General features: G+C 63.9%; 3 protein-coding genes across 4 annotated transcripts; all 3 read left to right on the forward strand.

Annotated features, from left to right (window-relative positions):
• Positions 1-437: 437 nt before the first annotated feature.
• Positions 438-6,000, forward strand: SLC6A8 (solute carrier family 6 member 8). 2 transcript variants are annotated; one of them, XM_039559107.1, is made up of 14 exons: positions 438-472; positions 838-960; positions 1,310-1,441; positions 2,001-2,274; positions 2,352-2,484; positions 2,735-2,869; positions 2,959-3,062; positions 3,168-3,292; positions 3,378-3,490; positions 3,570-3,707; positions 4,019-4,121; positions 4,197-4,297; positions 4,508-4,678; positions 5,490-6,000. In XM_039559107.1, the coding sequence occupies exons 2-14, from the start codon at positions 873-875 to the stop codon at positions 5,619-5,621; spliced, it is 1,749 nt and encodes a 582-aa protein (XP_039415041.1). In that variant the 5' UTR covers positions 438-472; positions 838-872; the 3' UTR covers positions 5,622-6,000. The 2 variants fall into 2 exon arrangements, with proteins under 2 accessions (XP_039415041.1, XP_039415042.1); XM_039559108.1 differs by having other exon boundaries at positions 444-472; positions 742-960.
• Positions 6,001-6,099: 99 nt separating this feature from the next.
• Positions 6,100-8,730, forward strand: LOC109143327 (epidermal differentiation-specific protein-like). The gene is given in 2 exon segments (XM_019280224.2): positions 6,100-8,073; positions 8,075-8,730. Coding segments are annotated over 2 exon segments (1,059 nt in total). The 5' UTR covers positions 6,100-7,476; the 3' UTR covers positions 8,537-8,730.
• Positions 8,731-9,615: 885 nt separating this feature from the next.
• On the forward strand, positions 9,616-15,919 carry QARS1 (glutaminyl-tRNA synthetase 1). The gene is made up of 24 exons (XM_039559255.1): positions 9,616-9,786; positions 10,123-10,270; positions 10,344-10,453; positions 10,565-10,640; positions 10,910-10,974; positions 11,195-11,248; positions 11,445-11,502; positions 11,608-11,679; positions 11,848-11,933; positions 12,150-12,236; positions 12,345-12,444; positions 12,565-12,643; positions 12,766-12,874; positions 12,956-13,086; positions 13,213-13,305; positions 13,442-13,579; positions 13,652-13,739; positions 13,817-13,960; positions 14,031-14,135; positions 14,522-14,614; positions 14,886-15,013; positions 15,220-15,286; positions 15,495-15,620; positions 15,720-15,919. The coding sequence occupies exons 1-24, from the start codon at positions 9,631-9,633 to the stop codon at positions 15,768-15,770; spliced, it is 2,364 nt and encodes a 787-aa protein (XP_039415189.1). The 5' UTR covers positions 9,616-9,630; the 3' UTR covers positions 15,771-15,919.
• The last annotated feature ends 15 nt before the right edge of the window (positions 15,920-15,934 follow it).

A 15,934-nucleotide genomic window follows, 5' to 3' on the forward strand; every position in this document is an offset into this window, starting at 1 on the left:
GTATTCCTTGTCCCCCCGTGGCTCCCGCCTCGCCCGGGGGCCGGTGCCAGTGCGTCGGGACTGCAAGTCCCGTCAAGCCGCGGGCGGGTGGCGCGGCCAATGGGGCTCGGGGGGCGGTGCGGCCGGTCGCTGCCTCCGCCGCCGCCCGGTGCCGCGGCGCAGAGAGCCCCGGAGCGGCCGCGCGGCGCCGGCCCCGCAGCCCGGCTCTGAGCCGCCCGCCCGGCCCGGCCCGCCCCGCCGCGCCCCGCCGCCCTCAATGAGGTTCTTCCGACTCACCTTCAAGTGCTTCGTGGATTGCTTTCTGAGCCCCCCTCGGCCACGGAGCCGCCCCCGACCCGCCCCCGCTCCCCGGCCCCCCGCGACATGCCCCCCGTCCCCACCGACACGGCCGCCCCGCAGCCGCCCGACGCCCCGCGACGCGACGCCGCCGCCGCCGCCACAGCCGCGGCCGCCGCTGCCCCCGCGGGCTCCGGTAAGCGGGGAGCGCCCGGGGAGGGATGAGCTTGGGGAGGGGGAGAGGGGGGCCCACGGCCACGCGCGACCGCGACGCGCCCCCTCCCGCCGCCGCGGGGTGAGTCACCGCTCTGCATTGTGACGTCACGCGCCGGCCTGACATCTGACGTCACGCCCCTACGCGCGGAGAGGGGCGCGCGGGGGGGGGGAGGTGCTTCCCCCCCTCTCGCGCCCCCACGGGCGCGCGTGACGGCGGCGTGGGCATCCCCCCTCCCCCCGTCTCGGCAGAAGGCCCCGGCGGGGCGGAGGGCGCAGAGCCCCCCACGGCGGGCGAGGAGCGGACAGTGACGGCACCACTGGTGCGACCCCCTGGTCCCCCCAAAGAGGCCGTTCCCGAACGGGAGACATGGACTCGGCAGATGGATTTCATCATGTCCTGCGTGGGCTTCGCCGTGGGGCTGGGCAACGTCTGGCGCTTCCCCTACCTGTGCTACAAGAACGGCGGAGGTGAGCCCCGTGCTCACCCCGCGCCGCGGGGGTGTGCCCCGCGGGGCGGGGGGTGCCCCCTTCCCGCTCGATAGCGTATGCCTGGGGGTCACCCCACGCTGGGTCAGCTCGCCCTGCACCTTTGAGGGGCTCGTGGGCCACCCCGTGGGGGTCCAGAGTCACTCACGGGGCGGGGGTCGTGGGAGCCCCCCACCACCTGCCCGTGCTGACCTACATCGCGGCAAGGGGAGGGCGCGGAGGCGCCTTTGCCATTCGCTGCGTCCGGGCGGGCGGCGCGGGGAAGGGGGGAGCAAAAGGGGGGGCCGGGGGGACGGCAGCGGCTGAGCCGGCCTCCTGCCCCCGGCCCCAGGCGTCTTCCTCATCCCCTACCTGCTCATCGTCTTCGTGGGCGGCATCCCCATCTTCTTCTTGGAGGTGGCCCTGGGGCAGTTCATGAAGCAGGGGGGCATCGGCGCCTGGAACATCGCCCCCCTCTTCAAGGGTAATGTCACACCCTGCCCGCACCCTGCCTGCACCCTTCCCACAGCCGCTGCACCCTGCCCAGGGCCCCCGGCACCCTGCCTGCACCCTGACTGTGCCTCAGCTGCCTGCAGCCTGCTGGGGCCGGCAGCACCCTGCCCACGCCCTACCTGCTCCCCTGCACCTTGCCCGTGTCCCATTGCCACCCCTGTGCCCCGGCCAAGGGTGGCAGCTGCCTGCACCTGTGCCCCATGGCACCCTGTCTTGCCCTGCCTGCCTTGCCTGCCCCTGTGGCTCCCTGCCTGCATGCTGCTGGATCCCAGGCAGCTGCTGGATCCCCACCGCAGAGGTATCCTGCCGGCTCCCCCCTGGTCCTGTGCCATGCTGCCAGCTGTCCCCACCCTGTCCTGTCCTGCCTGGGGCTGCCAGCTTCCCTGTCCCATTCCCACCAGCTCTCCCCTGCCCTGTCCCTGTCAGTTCTCCTCTGTCCTCCCGCATCCCTCCAACACCCCACATCCCACTCCATGCCGGCTGCCAGATGCCCACAGGTGCCTGCGGGCTCTGGTCTCCCCATGCCACAGGTTTAGGCCTGGCCTCTATGGTGATCGTCTTCTTCTGCAACTCCTACTACATCATGATCTTGGTGTGGGGGCTCTTTTACCTGGTGCATTCACTGACGGACACCCTGCCCTGGGCCACCTGTGGCCACTCCTGGAACACGGAGCAGTGCACAGAGCTCTTCAACCCGGACCTGTGCCACAATGTCAGCACTAATGCCACTGCCAGCACTTGGACCTCCAATTTCAGCTGCGCTGACATGACCAACAAGCGCTCACCTGTCATTGAGTTTTGGGAGTGAGTGTGGGAACCAGGAGGGTGTCATCTGGGGCTGGGGGTGTCATGCTGGCACTCAGCACAGCCCCACTCTGCAGGAACAAGGTGCTGCGTCTCTCTGGGGGCCTCAGCGAGCCAGGGGAGATGAACTGGCAGATGATCCTCTGCTTGGTCACCACCTGGGTCGTTGTCTACTTCTGCATTTGGAAGGGTGTCAAGTCAACTGGGAAGGTAATGCTGGCAGGGGGAACATGCATCAGGGCCACCGGTATGAGAGAATGGGACTGCAACACACAGCACTGCTGTCTCCTGCCCTCCTGTGCCACTGCCCACAGGGGTGGGAGGCCCATGTCCCACATCTGTCCAGGAGGTGCTACCAGCTGCTGGGGACATTCCCAAGCTCTGGTCCTGCTGGGACACCTGTGGCACATGACAGAGAGCCCTGGCCTGGGGGGTCTCACGGCCACCCACTGCTCTTCAGATTGTCTACTTCACGGCACTCTTCCCGTATGTGGTCCTCATCCTGCTGCTGGCCCATGGAGTAACACTGCCTGGCGCGCTGGGCGGCATCATCTACTACCTGAAACCTGACTGGACCAAGCTGGTTGAGGCACAGGTGAGGGCAGTGGGGAGGGCAGCAGGGAGCTGGGTGCTAGACACCCCCTGGCACCCTCATCACTCCCGACACCCTCCCTCACACCCCAGGTCTGGATTGATGCTGGCACCCAGGTCTTCTTTTCCTATGCCATTGGGCTGGGTGCCCTGACTGCACTGGGCAGCTACAACCGCTTCCACAACAACTGCTACAGGTAGGGCTGTGCCAGCTGCAGGCAGTCCCCCTGGTGTGTCCCAGTGACCCCCATGGTGTGTCCCCCAATACCCCCCGGCACTTCCTTAAGACACTCCGCCCACAGGGATGCCTACATCCTGGCTGTGATCAACAGCTGCACCAGCTTCTTTGCCGGCTTCGTTGTCTTCTCCGTGCTCGGCTTCATGGCCTCTGAGCAAGGCGTGGACATCTCCAAGGTGGCCGAGTCTGGTGAGTGGTGAACAGTGGGTGCCAACTGACACTGTGTCCCCTCTGACACCCCTTGAGTGGCACCTCTGACCCTACTCTCCCACAGGTCCCGGGCTGGCTTTCATCGCCTACCCCAAAGCTGTGACACTGATGCCCTTGTCCCCGCTGTGGGCCACGCTCTTCTTCATCATGCTCCTTGTGCTGGGGCTGGACAGCCAGGTGCTGTGGTAACCAGGGAGATGGGGATCAGGGAGAGGATGGGTGGCACATCCCCACTGAGCCCTGCTTTGTGCCACAGTTTGTCGGTGTGGAGGGTTTCATCACGGGCATCCTGGACCTGTTCCCCCAGCCGGGGGCTGGCTCACTGCGCCGTGAGCTCACCGCTGCGCTCTGCTGCATCGTCTGCTGCCTCATTGACCTCTCCATGGTCACGCAGGTGGGGGACGCAGCAGGGACACTGCCAGCCAGCCCCACACCAGCTGCCTGCCCCTGTTCCTCAGGCAGCACCTCCCATGAGGTCCCACTGTGGGGTGGGAGCTCCCTGGGGCTGCTGCCCTCATGTCCGTGGAGCTGCCCATGGCATGGGGGTCTCTGTGGGGTAGGGGTGCTGTGGGAGCAGGGTGCCCATGGCATGCAGGGTGTCCATGCCAGGTGGGGTACCGGTGCTGGCAAGGCTATGACAGTGCCAGCGTGGCGGTGTGTGGGGCAGCCAGCGCAATGCTGGTGACACGGGCACCTTCCTGGCAGGGCGGCATGTACGTATTCCAGCTCTTTGACAACTACTCGGCCAGCGGGATCACGCTGCTGTGGCAGGCTTTCTGGGAGTGCGTAGTCATTGCCTGGGTCTATGGTGAGGCCAGGGGGACACGGTGGGGGGGACGCAAGGGAGACACAAGTGCCCTGACTGACGCCCTCCTCCCTGCAGGTGCCGACCGCTTCATGGACGATGTGGCCCGTATGATCGGCTACCGGCCCCTGCCCGTCATGAAGTGGTGCTGGGCTGTGGTGACACCGCTGGTCTGCGTGGTGAGCAAGGCCACCGCGCGTGGGGACACGCGTGTGCCACCGCCCCGCGCTGTGCCGCGGGCACTGAGCGCCCCCCGGCGGCCGCTGTAGGCACACGCGTGTCGCGACCGTGGGGCGATGGACACGTCGGGGGCTACGGCGGTGACACGCGTCGGGGGTGGGGACCGCCAGCTCCCTGCCCCGTGGGTCCTCACCTCTCTCTCCACCCAGGGCATCTTTGTGTTCCACGTGGTGAACTACAAGCCGCTGACATACAATAAGACGTACGTGTACCCGTGGTGGGGGGAAGCCATCGGCTGGGTCCTGGCGCTCTCCTCCATGCTCTGCATCCCCTGCACTGTTATCTACAAGCTCCTGCGCTGCAAAGGCTCCTTCCGCGAGGTGAGGGCGGTGCAGTGGGATCGCTCCTACCTCTGTCCCCACCCCATCCTCAGCCATGGTTGCCCCCCTGTTAGTCCTGTCCCCAGCCCAGTCCCGGCCCCATTCAAATCCCACCATCCACATTGCCGTTTCAGTCCCATCCACCACCAGATCCCATCGTTGTCTTCGTCACTGTCTGATTGCAATTCAAATCCCACCAGTGTCCACGTTGCCATCACAGTCCCATCCACAGTCAGATCCCATCCCTGTCTTCATCACTGTCTCATTCCTATCCGAATCATGTGCCTGTCCCCATTGTCTCACTCCCATCCAAATCCCATCCCTGTCCCCATTACTGTCTCATACCCAACCTTACCTGATTCCCACAGCTGCTTACATCACTGTCTCAGTCCTATCCCTATCCCTGTCACAGCCAAATCCTGTGCGTGTCCCCATCACTGTCTCCTTGCAATCCCTGTTCTTCTGTAAATCCCTTTTAGTCCCTTTCCCATCCTAGGTTCACCCCCATCCAAGTCCTGTTCCAGTCTTCATCGTTCGCACTCCTACCAGATTCCCATCCCCACTGTTGTCTCACTCCCAGCCTCTCCCAAACCCCATCCTTGCTGACATCACTGTCTTAATCCTGTGTCTCAGTCCCGTCCCTGTCCCCATGCAATCTCTGTCCCTTTCTCAATCCCATTTCAATCCCTTCCCTGTCCCAGTTTCACCTCCACCCCCCAACCTATCCCTGTGCATTGCGGGGAATTCACCAAGATGGGTCCAGGCAGTCCCAGTGCTGTTGTCCCTCAGTGCTGACACGGTGTCCCCACAGCGCTGGCAGCTCCTGACCACTCCAATCTGGGGCCAACACCACCTGGAGTACCTGACGCCAGAGGCAGAGGCCAAGCTGCTGGCCCCAGAGCCCCCCAAGGAGAAGGCGACGCTCTTCGAGACTGTGATCTGAGCGTGGGGAGGGTCGCACTGCTCCCGCCTGCCATAGCAATAATGCCAGCACCGCCTCCCACCCACGCTGCCCCGTGCCCCCCGCGCCGCCCTGGCCGCCGGCCTCGCTGCAGGGGGGTGAACACAGCGAGGTGGGGGTGCTGGGGGCCACGGAGCCAGGGCGGCCGCGGGGCGCAGGAGGGGTCCCCGGCGCGGGGGAGCGTGGCGGCCTGGGGGGGATGGCAGGGAGGCCGCAGGCTGGGGGAGTGAGTGGGACAGCCCTTCCCTGGCCCCTGCCCGGAGCCCCCATGGCCCCCCACTCACTAACTGCTTCCCGTAGCGTTTGTCTGGTGTAACCCCAACCGCCCCGACATCTGGCAATAAACTGGGAGACCCTGGCAGCGCTGGCACTGCAGACAGGGGAAATGGGGCACTGGCAGCGGGCAAGTGAGGGGTGAGGTGTGGGGTGGCACTGGGCTTTGGGGGAGAGAGGTTTGAAGGGGATAGGGTTCAGGAATTCAGGGTCACCTGGGTTCCTCTCTTGGGTGACTTGCGGGGGACAGGCTGCTGGAGCAATGGAGTCTTCATCCTTCTCCACCACAGGATGTGGGTGCCCACAGGCTGTACCAAACTCCTGTGGGACTGGGGGACCCCATGCAGCCAGGGCTGGCCTTGCTTATCAGCCCCAAGAGGCAGATTTCAGCCCAGAGGCTTTGGGGGGACCTTACTGTCCCCAAGAGGTGGGTCAGGATCCAGCTGTACCCCAATGGGAGCTTTTCATGTCAGCTTTGTAGTTCCCTGCTCCATGCACTGTACCTTGGGAACAGCCCTGGGCTGCTGAGGGCTGTGTGGACAAGTGGATGAGGCAGCCACTGGGCATGTAGCCAGAAGAAATCAAAGGCTTAACCTGCCCCAGAACCCTTGAGCTGCCTGAGCCCTGTTGCAGCGGGGTGCCAGCTAGGGAGTGCACGTGCCCTGTGCCCCACACCAGTAGCTCCTGGGGAGGCCAGCTCCAGTTTGTGCTGTGGGAACCTGCATGGAGCCCAGAGAAAACCACCAGCATGCTGTGCTTGGAGTGGCTGCCTTCCAGTGCCTTGGCTTGATGTCAGCGTCTGGCTGTGCCCAGCATCCCATCTCCAGCAGTGCCTTGGCCACCCCTGGTGTGTGGTTGTCCTGCCCATGAAGGGACAAGGGGGAAGAAGTGTCCCCATCTGCCCCAGCCATCCTCAGGGCTGAAGCAGCACTGTCATGCTAGGTGTCCATGTCCAGCTGCTGGGATCGCCAGGGTTCCAGAGACTCTTATTTCAGGGCGTGGGTTTGCCCCACCACGATACCCTCTCACCCTACTGGGGTGAGCCAGCAGTTCCTGCCCCACCGGCAATGCACACTGTAATTAGCGCGGGCAGGGCGGAAGCATCACTGATAATTGGCAGTGACTCTTCAGCACGGAGCCTCACGTGCCTGGGGCACAGCAGGACTTTCCGGCAGGGCTGGTCTGTGGGACCGGCTGGCATCCCAGTGTGTCGACCGCCGTGCGGGGCCTGGCTGGCTCCCCAACACCAGAGCAGGGACAGGGTTGGGTGCAGGGTGTGGGGATGAACATTGTCATCGCCTTCACTTTGCGCCACAGCACGCCCTGGTCCCACCACCGCTTCCTAAAAGGCACAGCTGTGGGGTGTTGCCAGCACAGAAGGTGAGAACACGGGGACCAGGCGGAGGTGGGCAAAGGAAAGGCAGAGGACAAGGGTTAAAGGGGTGCCAAGGTTTCCCTTTGCTGGCTGGGCTTTCCTCGCGGGTCTCCTGTAGCATCCACGTGAGCCCACAGGAGGGGACGTGCCGCACTTTGTGCCCTCGCAGGGGCAGGCACCCGTGGCACCATGAACCGGATCACGGTGTACGAGCGTGCCAACTTTGAGGGGCTGAGCCGAGAGTTCACCTGTGACGTGCCTGACCTGCACGAGCTGGATTTTGGGAACTGCATCGCCTCCCTGAAGGTGGAGGGGCAGCCATGGATTGCCTACACGGACCCCAAATATGAGGGCGAGCCGCATGCCTTTGAGGAGGGCGAGTACCCCTCTGTGGATCGGCCCAACAGCTTCTCAGCACTGCGCCTTGTGCACCATGACCTGGGGGACCCCCAGATCACCCTCTACGAGCACCCCAACTTCCAAGGCGCCTGCAAGGTGGTGACAGAGGAGACCAACTTGGCGTATGGGTACTTCAACGACCGGGTGGCCTCCCACATAGTGCAGCGAGGCGTCTGGCTGCTCTACCAGCATCCCAGCCGGGGCGGCTGGCACTGCCTGGCATGGCCTGGCGAGCATCTCGCTGACTACAAACTGGAGCTGAACTTTCAGTCTCGGCTGTCCCACCTGCGTCCGCTACGCCCCGGGCGGCCCCTGGTCTCAGCACGTCTCCTCTGGGAGCAGAAGCGGGTGGAGGAGGAGCGGGAGGTGCTGGTGGATGAGATTGAGGGGGGTGAACGAGACAGAGTCGGAGCAGGCACTGGCGGCCAGCAGCAGCCGGGAGTACGGCACCACACTCTGGCAGAGCTTCCACTTCAGCAATGCCACTAGCCTCAAAGCCGGGCTCTCCTTCACGCTGACCGTGGAAGCCTCCAACATCTTCACGGTGCAGAAAGGGCGCAGTGAAACCAGCACTCGCCGGCAGCGCGTGGAGGTGCAGTTGCCGGTGAAGATCCCCCCACGCACAGCGCTCAGCATCCAAGTCCTGCGGAAGGAGGTAACGCTCTCCGTCCCGGTCCTGCTCACCATCACCCAGAACGAGAACGTTCGTACAGAGATGGGCGAGTACCGCAGTGTCTCGGGTACCAATGTCAGTGCCCGTTATAGCTTGAAGCCACTGCCAGCTACGGGCAGGGAGCAGGCAGCCACCAAGGGGAAAGGCACAGTGCCTGGCACCAGGATGGAGCTATAGCTCTGTGCCAGTGCTAAGCAATGGCTGTCCCCTCCATGGTGTGGGACCCACTGCGACACCAGCGTTGACTCCAGCACCCGCCCACGGGGGAGCTACGACCTGCCTTGTCTGGTTGTGTCCGGTGGCTCTGGCTGGCAGGACCTGCCAGTGCCTCCTCCCACCTAGTATTTCCAATAAACCCCCTTCCCCAACCACTCGAGTCTGCTGCTACTTGAGCTGAGGTGGGAGTAGGATTGGTGGAACACTGGGCTAGCAGGGCACTGAGCTAAGACGAGACACCAAGCTGGGAGGGGACGTCGGGCTGGAGGGGGACTCCCGGGCTGAGGCAGGAAACGTGGGGTTGTGGAGGACACCGGGCTGAGGGGGGACATCGGGCCGGGGGCGGGGCACCGGGCCGGAAGAAATAGAGGATACCCGGCTGGGGAAGCTGGTGGGGCAAAGCGGTGAGCTGGGAACACCAGACTGGACAAGACGTCAGACGGGGGAGAGCAGGAGGACACTGGGCTGAGGCAGCCGAAGTTCCACCGGTCTGGGGAAACCTGAGGACACTGAGATGAGGGGTGTACTAGGGCAGCGGGGGGGGGGGCGGGTGAGGAGGGAAGAGGATGGACACTGGGCTGGCGGGGCCAAGGGACCACGCACGATCCGGGGAAGCTGTGGACACCGAGCCGGCCTGGCTCCGCATAAATCGGGCTGAGGCCGCCACCGCGACCCGCCTTGGGCGTGTGCGTCCCCATGGGCCTCTCGCAGGCCCCGTGCCCGGGGCCGTCGGGGCAGGCGGAGACACACAAGGCACACTGGAGGCGCGGGCACCAGCCGCGGGGCACAAAGCGCCGGGAGAGGGGGCGCCGGGGGCGGGATGCAGCACGCGCTCCGCCCCCGGGCCCACCTCCAGCCCCGCCCCCCACGTGGCCGCCGCCGCCGCCGGTCTCTTTAAATGATGCAACAGCCCGCGCGCTGAGCCCGCCTCCCGCACACCCATTGGTCCGGCCGGCGCGGGTCTCCCCCCTTCCATTGGCCGGGACGGAGCGCTCTCGCTGCCGGTTGGCGGGGCGCGGACGCGTCCCCGGGCGGGCGGTGGCGGAGGCGGCAGCATGGCGGCGGCGGTGGCGGCGGCGGCGATGATGGCGGCGGAGGAGGCGGAGGAGGCGCTGGGGCTGTTCACCGGCATCGGCCTCAGCGAGGCCAAGGCGCGCGAGACGCTACGCAACGGGGCACTCAGCGCGCTGCTGCGCCGGGCCGTGCTGCAGGTGCGTCCGCCGCGGGCCCGCACCCTGGTCCCCGGTCCTCGATCCCCAGTATCCCGTCATCCCGATGTCACCTCGGGACCCGGCCACCCTGGGAACTCGCTACCCCGGCACCGGTGTCACCCTCGGGACTCGGTACCCTCATCCCCGGTGTCACCCCGGTACATCGGCACCGTGGTCCCGCTGTCACCCCCTCGACCCCAGCCTTCCCGGCTTCACCGACCCCCCCAAGCGGCCTTGGCCCTTGGCACCCTCCCGTTCCGCTCCGGTCCTCGGTGCTGCCGGTTCGCCGGGGCTCGGGTCCCGGTCCTGCCCTGACTTTCCCCGGGGCGGCGGCAGGCTCGGAGCGCGCTGGGCCCGGCGCTGGACAAAGCCACCGGGACACTTCTCTACAACACGGCCGCCCGCCTCAAGGACCCGAAGCACCTCGCCTTCCTCGTCGGCTACATCGCTCGCAGGGAGATCCTCACTGACCTGCAGCTCAGCGGTACCGTGCGGCCCCGGCCCCTGCCCGGCCCCAGCCCCGGGAGCGCCGCTCTTCATCTCTGCTCTGTCCCCAGCTGCCCTGGAGTACGTGAGGAGCCACCCCTTGGAGCCCCTGGATGTGGCAGACTTTGAGCGGTCTTGCGGTGTGGGGGTCTGCATCACCCCCGAGCAGATCGAGGAAGCGGTGAGTGGGGCTGTGATCCTGTGGAGACAGCACAGGGGACATTGGACTGGCTCCTGCTGTGCTTCCACCTGCCTGCCTTGCTCACCCCGGTGTCCCCTGCGCTGCTCCCAGGTGGAGGCTGTGATCAGCAAGCATCGAGCAGAGCTGCTGGCAGAGCGCTACCACTTCAACATGGGGCTGCTGATGGGTGAGTGCGGACACCGGGGCAACCCCTGCCTGATGCTGGTGGCTGTCACATCCCTGTGCCTGACTGCCAGTGCCACTGTCTGCTCCCCTGGATCTTGAGAGCCAGCCTTTTGCCACGGGGAGATGTCATCCTGCCAGATCCCCCGCACAGGCAGGGCATAGTACCCAGCAACAGAGACAGCCCTGGGGCAAAGGGTGTGGCATTCTGCATCAATGGCCTCACCCCCGGGCTGGGCCCTGCCCCTTGCCCACGGGGTGCCCTGTCTGCAGGGGAGGCACGGAACCGGCTGCAGTGGGCAGACGGGAAGACCATCAAGAACGAGGTGGACCTGCAGGTGGGTGCGAGATTACTGTGTCAGGTGCTGCTGTGGTCCCCTGGAGGTGCCGTGACTGGTGTGGGACCTGCCAGCCAGTCCCCTGGAGGGCCCAGTGCTGGGGACAGCCTGCCTCAGCTGGGTGCAGGCAGGGTGAGGGGAGTGATGGCTGCACAGGACACCTCCAGGCCTTGGGGCACAGGGAGCCTTTTTGACTCCTGGCTGTGTCACTCTTCTCCAGGTGCTGCATTTGCTTGGGCCAAAGACAGAAGCTGACCTGGAAAAGAAGCCAAAGGTAAGGAGAAGGGGAGGCTGGTGACTTGGATGGTATTTTCCTGCAAAGTGTTCAGGCAGAATCCCAAATAGCTGCTCTGGGCTGAGCTGCCACCATGGGAACAGGTCTGAGGGAGTGCTGAGGACAGCAGGCTGGGCCAGGAGGGGAAGGTATGTGCTACAGCTGGGCACTCAGGATGCTCTGCTGGTCTCTGCAGGCTGCAAAGACCCGTCTGGCCCCAGCAGAGAAACAGAAGGTGGCTGTGGTGGAGAATGGTAAGAGACTGTCCTCTCCCCCAGCCCTTTAGTTCCTGCTGGGACCTGCTTCCAAGCTGGGCCCTGGGAGCTGCAATCAGGGAGCTCAGCCCCATCTCTCTGCAGGTGACATGGGCACAGAGACACAGTCGCTGCTGGAGCAGCTGCGGGGAGAAGCCCTGAAGTTCCACAAGCCAGGTAAGTGTGAGGAGCTGCTGCCATTGTGGGGCCACTCCACTGGCTCTCTGCCTGGTCCCAGCTCTCCATGCTGCAGAGGACTGGACAGGTCCTGTGTCCTTCCCCCCTGCCTGCTGGGCTTGGCATGGTTAGGGCAGTGCTGTATCCCTGAGCATCTTCTGCCTGCAGGAGAAAACTACAAGACTGAGGGCTACGTGGTGACACCAAACACTATGGCCCTGCTGAAGCAGCACCTGGCAATCACGGGTGGGCAGGTGAGGCCATGTCCGTCAGCCCAGCGGTTCCATGTGAGAGTGATACAGCCGGGGTGGGTGGGGAACACACAGCTCACAGGGGACACGACCAGAGGCAGCACCCACACAGCATGGGGTGCTCTGCAGGACTGCCAGGGGCTCATGTCAGTGCCACTGCTGTCAGGGAAGGTAAGAGTCTCCTGCTGAAGGACAGAGGTGTCCCCTCTCCCCCTCCAGGTACGGACACGGTTCCCTCCTGAGCCTAATGGTATCCTGCACATTGGCCATGCCAAAGCCATCAACTTCAACTTTGGCTATGCCAAGGTAAAAAGCACCAAGCTGCCCTGGCCCCTGCTTTCCCCTGCTGCTTGGCTGCTGGCCTGGCCCTGTGGTCCCTCAGGGAGCAGCTGCTCACTATCTCTTCATCCCCAGGCCAACGGTGGTGTGTGCTTCCTGCGCTATGATGACACCAACCCCGAGAAGGAGGAGGAGAAGTACTTCACAGCCATCCGGGAGATGGTGGAGTGGCTGGGTATGGCTCAGGATGGGGAGGGCAGGATCAAGCCAGGTGCCAGGGACACCCCTACATTCAGGTCTTGCTGCTGGGCCTTTGGGCTTCTTCCAACCTGTTCCATTTCACCCATCCCCACAGGCTACCAGCCCTATGCAGTGACACACGCGTCGGATTACTTTGACCAGCTCTACACCTGGGCCCTGGAGCTTATACGCAGGTGAGCATGTGGGGCAGTAGGAATGTGCCGGGGTGGTGTTGATGTCCTATGCCGTGGCTGGGGGTCCTCCTTGCCCAGAGGATGGGCCCCTCATGTCTGGTGATGGCATTTCCCCCCCGTAGGGGTCAGGCATATGTCTGCCATCAGAAGGTTGAAGAGATCAAGGGCCACAACCCACCGCCCTCGCCGTGGCGGGACCGGCCTGTGGAGGAGTCACTCCTGCTCTTTGAGGTACTCCTGGCTGGGGCAGGTGCTGCATGCCTGTGGGGTCTGGATTTGTGGCTCAGCTGAAAGCTTCCCCCCTCTCCACAGGACATGCGAAAGGGCAAGTTTGGGGAGGGGGAAGCCACGCTGAGGATGAAGATGGTGATGGAGGATGGGAAGATGGATCCCGTTGCCTACCGTGTCAAGTTCACTCCACACCACCGCACTGGGGACAAGTGGTAGGGAGGGCCTGCCATGTCCTGCCACATGTGGTGGGGGTGGGTCTGGACTTCCTGGAAGTGGGGAGGTGTCAGGAGTGGAGCAGCACCGTGCTTTGCCCCGAGCCAACTGTGTCTGCCTTGCAGGTGCATCTACCCCACGTATGACTACACACACTGCCTCTGCGACTCCATCGAGCACATCACACACTCCCTCTGCACCAAGGAGTTCCAGGCCAGGTGAGCACTGTGCACAGCATGGCCCAGGGCTGAGCTATACCTGGGAGCAGATGGCTGCATCCCGGTGGCTGCCAGAGTACTAGGGGACAGTGTGTCCATGTGGCTGAGCTGGGCTGTGCCTGTACCTCCCTTGCAGGCGCTCCTCCTACTTCTGGCTGTGCAATGCTCTGGATGTTTACTGCCCTGTGCAGTGGGAATATGGGCGCCTGAACCTGCTCTACACTGTTGTCTCCAAGAGAAAGATCATCCGTCTGGTGGAGACAGGTGCTGTGAGGTAGGAGCAGGGCCAGCAGCCAGGATGGGGCTCACCCAGGGCATGCCAGGTTGCCACACCAGTGTTCCTTAGGGACTGGGATGATCCGCGGCTCTTCACGCTGACAGCCCTGCGCCGGCGAGGCTTCCCCCCCGAGGCCATCAACAACTTTTGTGCACGGGTAGGCATCAGATAGGATGGGACAGGGCAGATGGATGCATCCCCTGGCCAGCATGGTCACAGCAGGCTGTCCCTCAGGTTGGTGTGACAGTGGCCCAGGCAACAATGGAGCCACATTTGCTGGAGGCATGTGCACGGGAGGTGCTGAATGAGCAGGCCCCCCGCGCCATGGCTGTCCTGGAGCCCCTCAAGGTCACCATCACCAACTTCCCTGCTCTGAAGGTGAGACTGTCATGAGCTGTGGTCGAGTGGGGTTCCTTGAGATCAGCATTCACGCCCTCTTTCTCCCCAGCCACTGGAGGTCCTCGTGCCCAACTTTCCAGCCGATGAGAGCCGTGGTTTTCACAAAGTGCCCTTCCATCAGACCATCTACATTGAGGAGACGGACTTCAGGGAGGTAAGCCAGGCCCACTGGACCATACTGCCCTCACTCCTGGAGCTACAGCTTGTGCAGCAGGAGCCTGGCAGCACTGGAAGTGGTGGTGGTAGTGCTGCACACAGAGATCACAGGCGGGTGCTGAGCACCTGACTGTGACGCCCAAATGTGCCAGCAGCTCTGATGAGCACTGGGCAAGTATTGCCCTCAGCTTGGCCAGGACGTGTCCAACCTATGGTGCTCAACCTGGCCCTGTCTGTGGGAACATCCCACAGCAACATGGGAGTTCAAACAGCCCTGGGATCACTGATCCCTGGGATGGCGGGAGTGGGGATGGAGAGACATGCTGGAGGGGAGGCTGGCTGCCCATGCTGGGACCCCTCATGCATCTGTGAACTCTCTTACAGGAGGCAGACAAGGGCTACAAGCGCCTGGCCCCTGGGCAGTCGGTGGGGCTGCGCCATGCTGGCTACGTCATCACTGTCCAGAATGTCATCAAGGTGCGTGGCCGTGGGCACTGGTGACATGATGTTGGGCTGTGGAATGTCAGGACATGGCCATGCCCCAGCAGGGAAGGGCAGCGATGGTCATCTCGTGCTGGACACTCTGGGCACAGTGAGGGCCCAGGCTGCCTGTGTGGCTGCTCTCTGCCTGCCCTGTGCCTCACAGTGGAGAACAAGGTGTCCCCGAGTTGTGGGGCTGGGCGTTCAGTCCTAGGCTTGCTGGGGTAAGGCTGCTGCCTGACAGCTTAGCTCATCTCCTCTCCCTCAGGACGTCAGTGGACGTGTCATTGAGCTGGAGGTGACCTGCACCAAGTCGGATGTGGCGGAAAAGCCCAAAGCTTTCATCCACTGGGTGTCGGTGCCTGTGACATGTGAAGTGCGGCTCTACGAGCGGCTGTGAGTATCTGGCTGCCAACAGAGGCCATAACATGCTCAGCATGCTGGAGCAGCAGCACAGCTGTACACCAGCAGGCCCTCCTGGGGTCTGCCCACAACAGGGGTCTGCCCACAACAGGGATCTGCCCTGGGGAAGATGATGCTCTGTGGTCCCACTATATCCACTCATCTGGCAGCTTTGGGATAAGACTCTTATCTCATGGCAGGTTTTTGCACAAAAATCCTGAGGACCCATTGGAGGTACCTGGTGGCTTTCTGAGTGACCTCAACCCTGTGAGTAGTGGCAGCAGCTGGGGTTATGGGCTCGGGGGGAAAGTGGGGACCTCCTGCACCCAGTCCTGAGGACACCCACTTCCTTGTACACCCTACCTCTCTTGGGGCAAGGCCTTACTCTGTCTTGGAGGGAAGAGGAGCTGGGGGGAGCAGGCCTGTGGAGAGGACAGAAGGGTCAGGGTGCTGGCTGAGCTGTCCCCCCTGCCAGGACTCCCTGCGTGTGGTGCACAATGCCCTGGTCGACAGCTCTGTCCACTCTGCCCGACCCTTTGACAAATTCCAGTTTGAGCGCCTGGGCTACTTCTCTGTGGATCCCGACAGTGAGGAGGGGAAGGTGAGCCCTGGGATGGAGGCAGTGGGGCAGCCTGCACCCACTTGTGCAGCACCCCCTGCCCGCCATGGGGCTCTGAGCAGACCCTATGTTTCTCCCCAGATGGTGTTCAACCGGACAGTGACGCTCAAGGAGGACCCTGGCAAGGCCTGAGGGACCCGCTGCTGCTACACCACTGTGGTGTTGCTTCCTTGGGGGTCCTTGCACACCCCCAGTGCCACCGTGCCTTGGTGCAGCCCCCTGGGGTGCCTCACAGCATTGCCTCAATAAATGGAGATCGCAGTCCTGTCCCTGCACTGTCACTGCCTCCTCCTGCT

Source organism: Corvus cornix, chromosome 12, assembly GCF_000738735.6.
Source record: "Corvus cornix cornix isolate S_Up_H32 chromosome 12, ASM73873v5, whole genome shotgun sequence".
NCBI classification, from domain to species: domain Eukaryota; kingdom Metazoa; phylum Chordata; class Aves; order Passeriformes; family Corvidae; genus Corvus; species Corvus cornix.

Bases quoted from the DNA above. Each gene is read 5' to 3' on its own strand.
- SLC6A8 (XM_039559107.1), top strand. From the start codon at position 873: ATGGATTTCATCATGTCCTGCGTGGGCTTCGCCGTGGGGCTGGGCAAC. The intron at 961-1,309 runs GTGAGCCCCGTG...CCCCGGCCCCAG, and splicing joins GTGCTACAAGAACGGCGGAG to GCGTCTTCCTCATCCCCTAC. The intron at 4,679-5,489 runs GTGAGGGCGGTG...GTGTCCCCACAG, and splicing joins GCAAAGGCTCCTTCCGCGAG to CGCTGGCAGCTCCTGACCAC.
- QARS1 (XM_039559255.1), top strand. From the start codon at position 9,631: ATGGCGGCGGCGGTGGCGGCGGCGGCGATGATGGCGGCGGAGGAGGCG. The intron at 12,237-12,344 runs GTAAAAAGCACC...CTTCATCCCCAG, and splicing joins TCAACTTTGGCTATGCCAAG to GCCAACGGTGGTGTGTGCTT. The intron at 13,740-13,816 runs GTAGGCATCAGA...GCTGTCCCTCAG, and splicing joins TCAACAACTTTTGTGCACGG to GTTGGTGTGACAGTGGCCCA.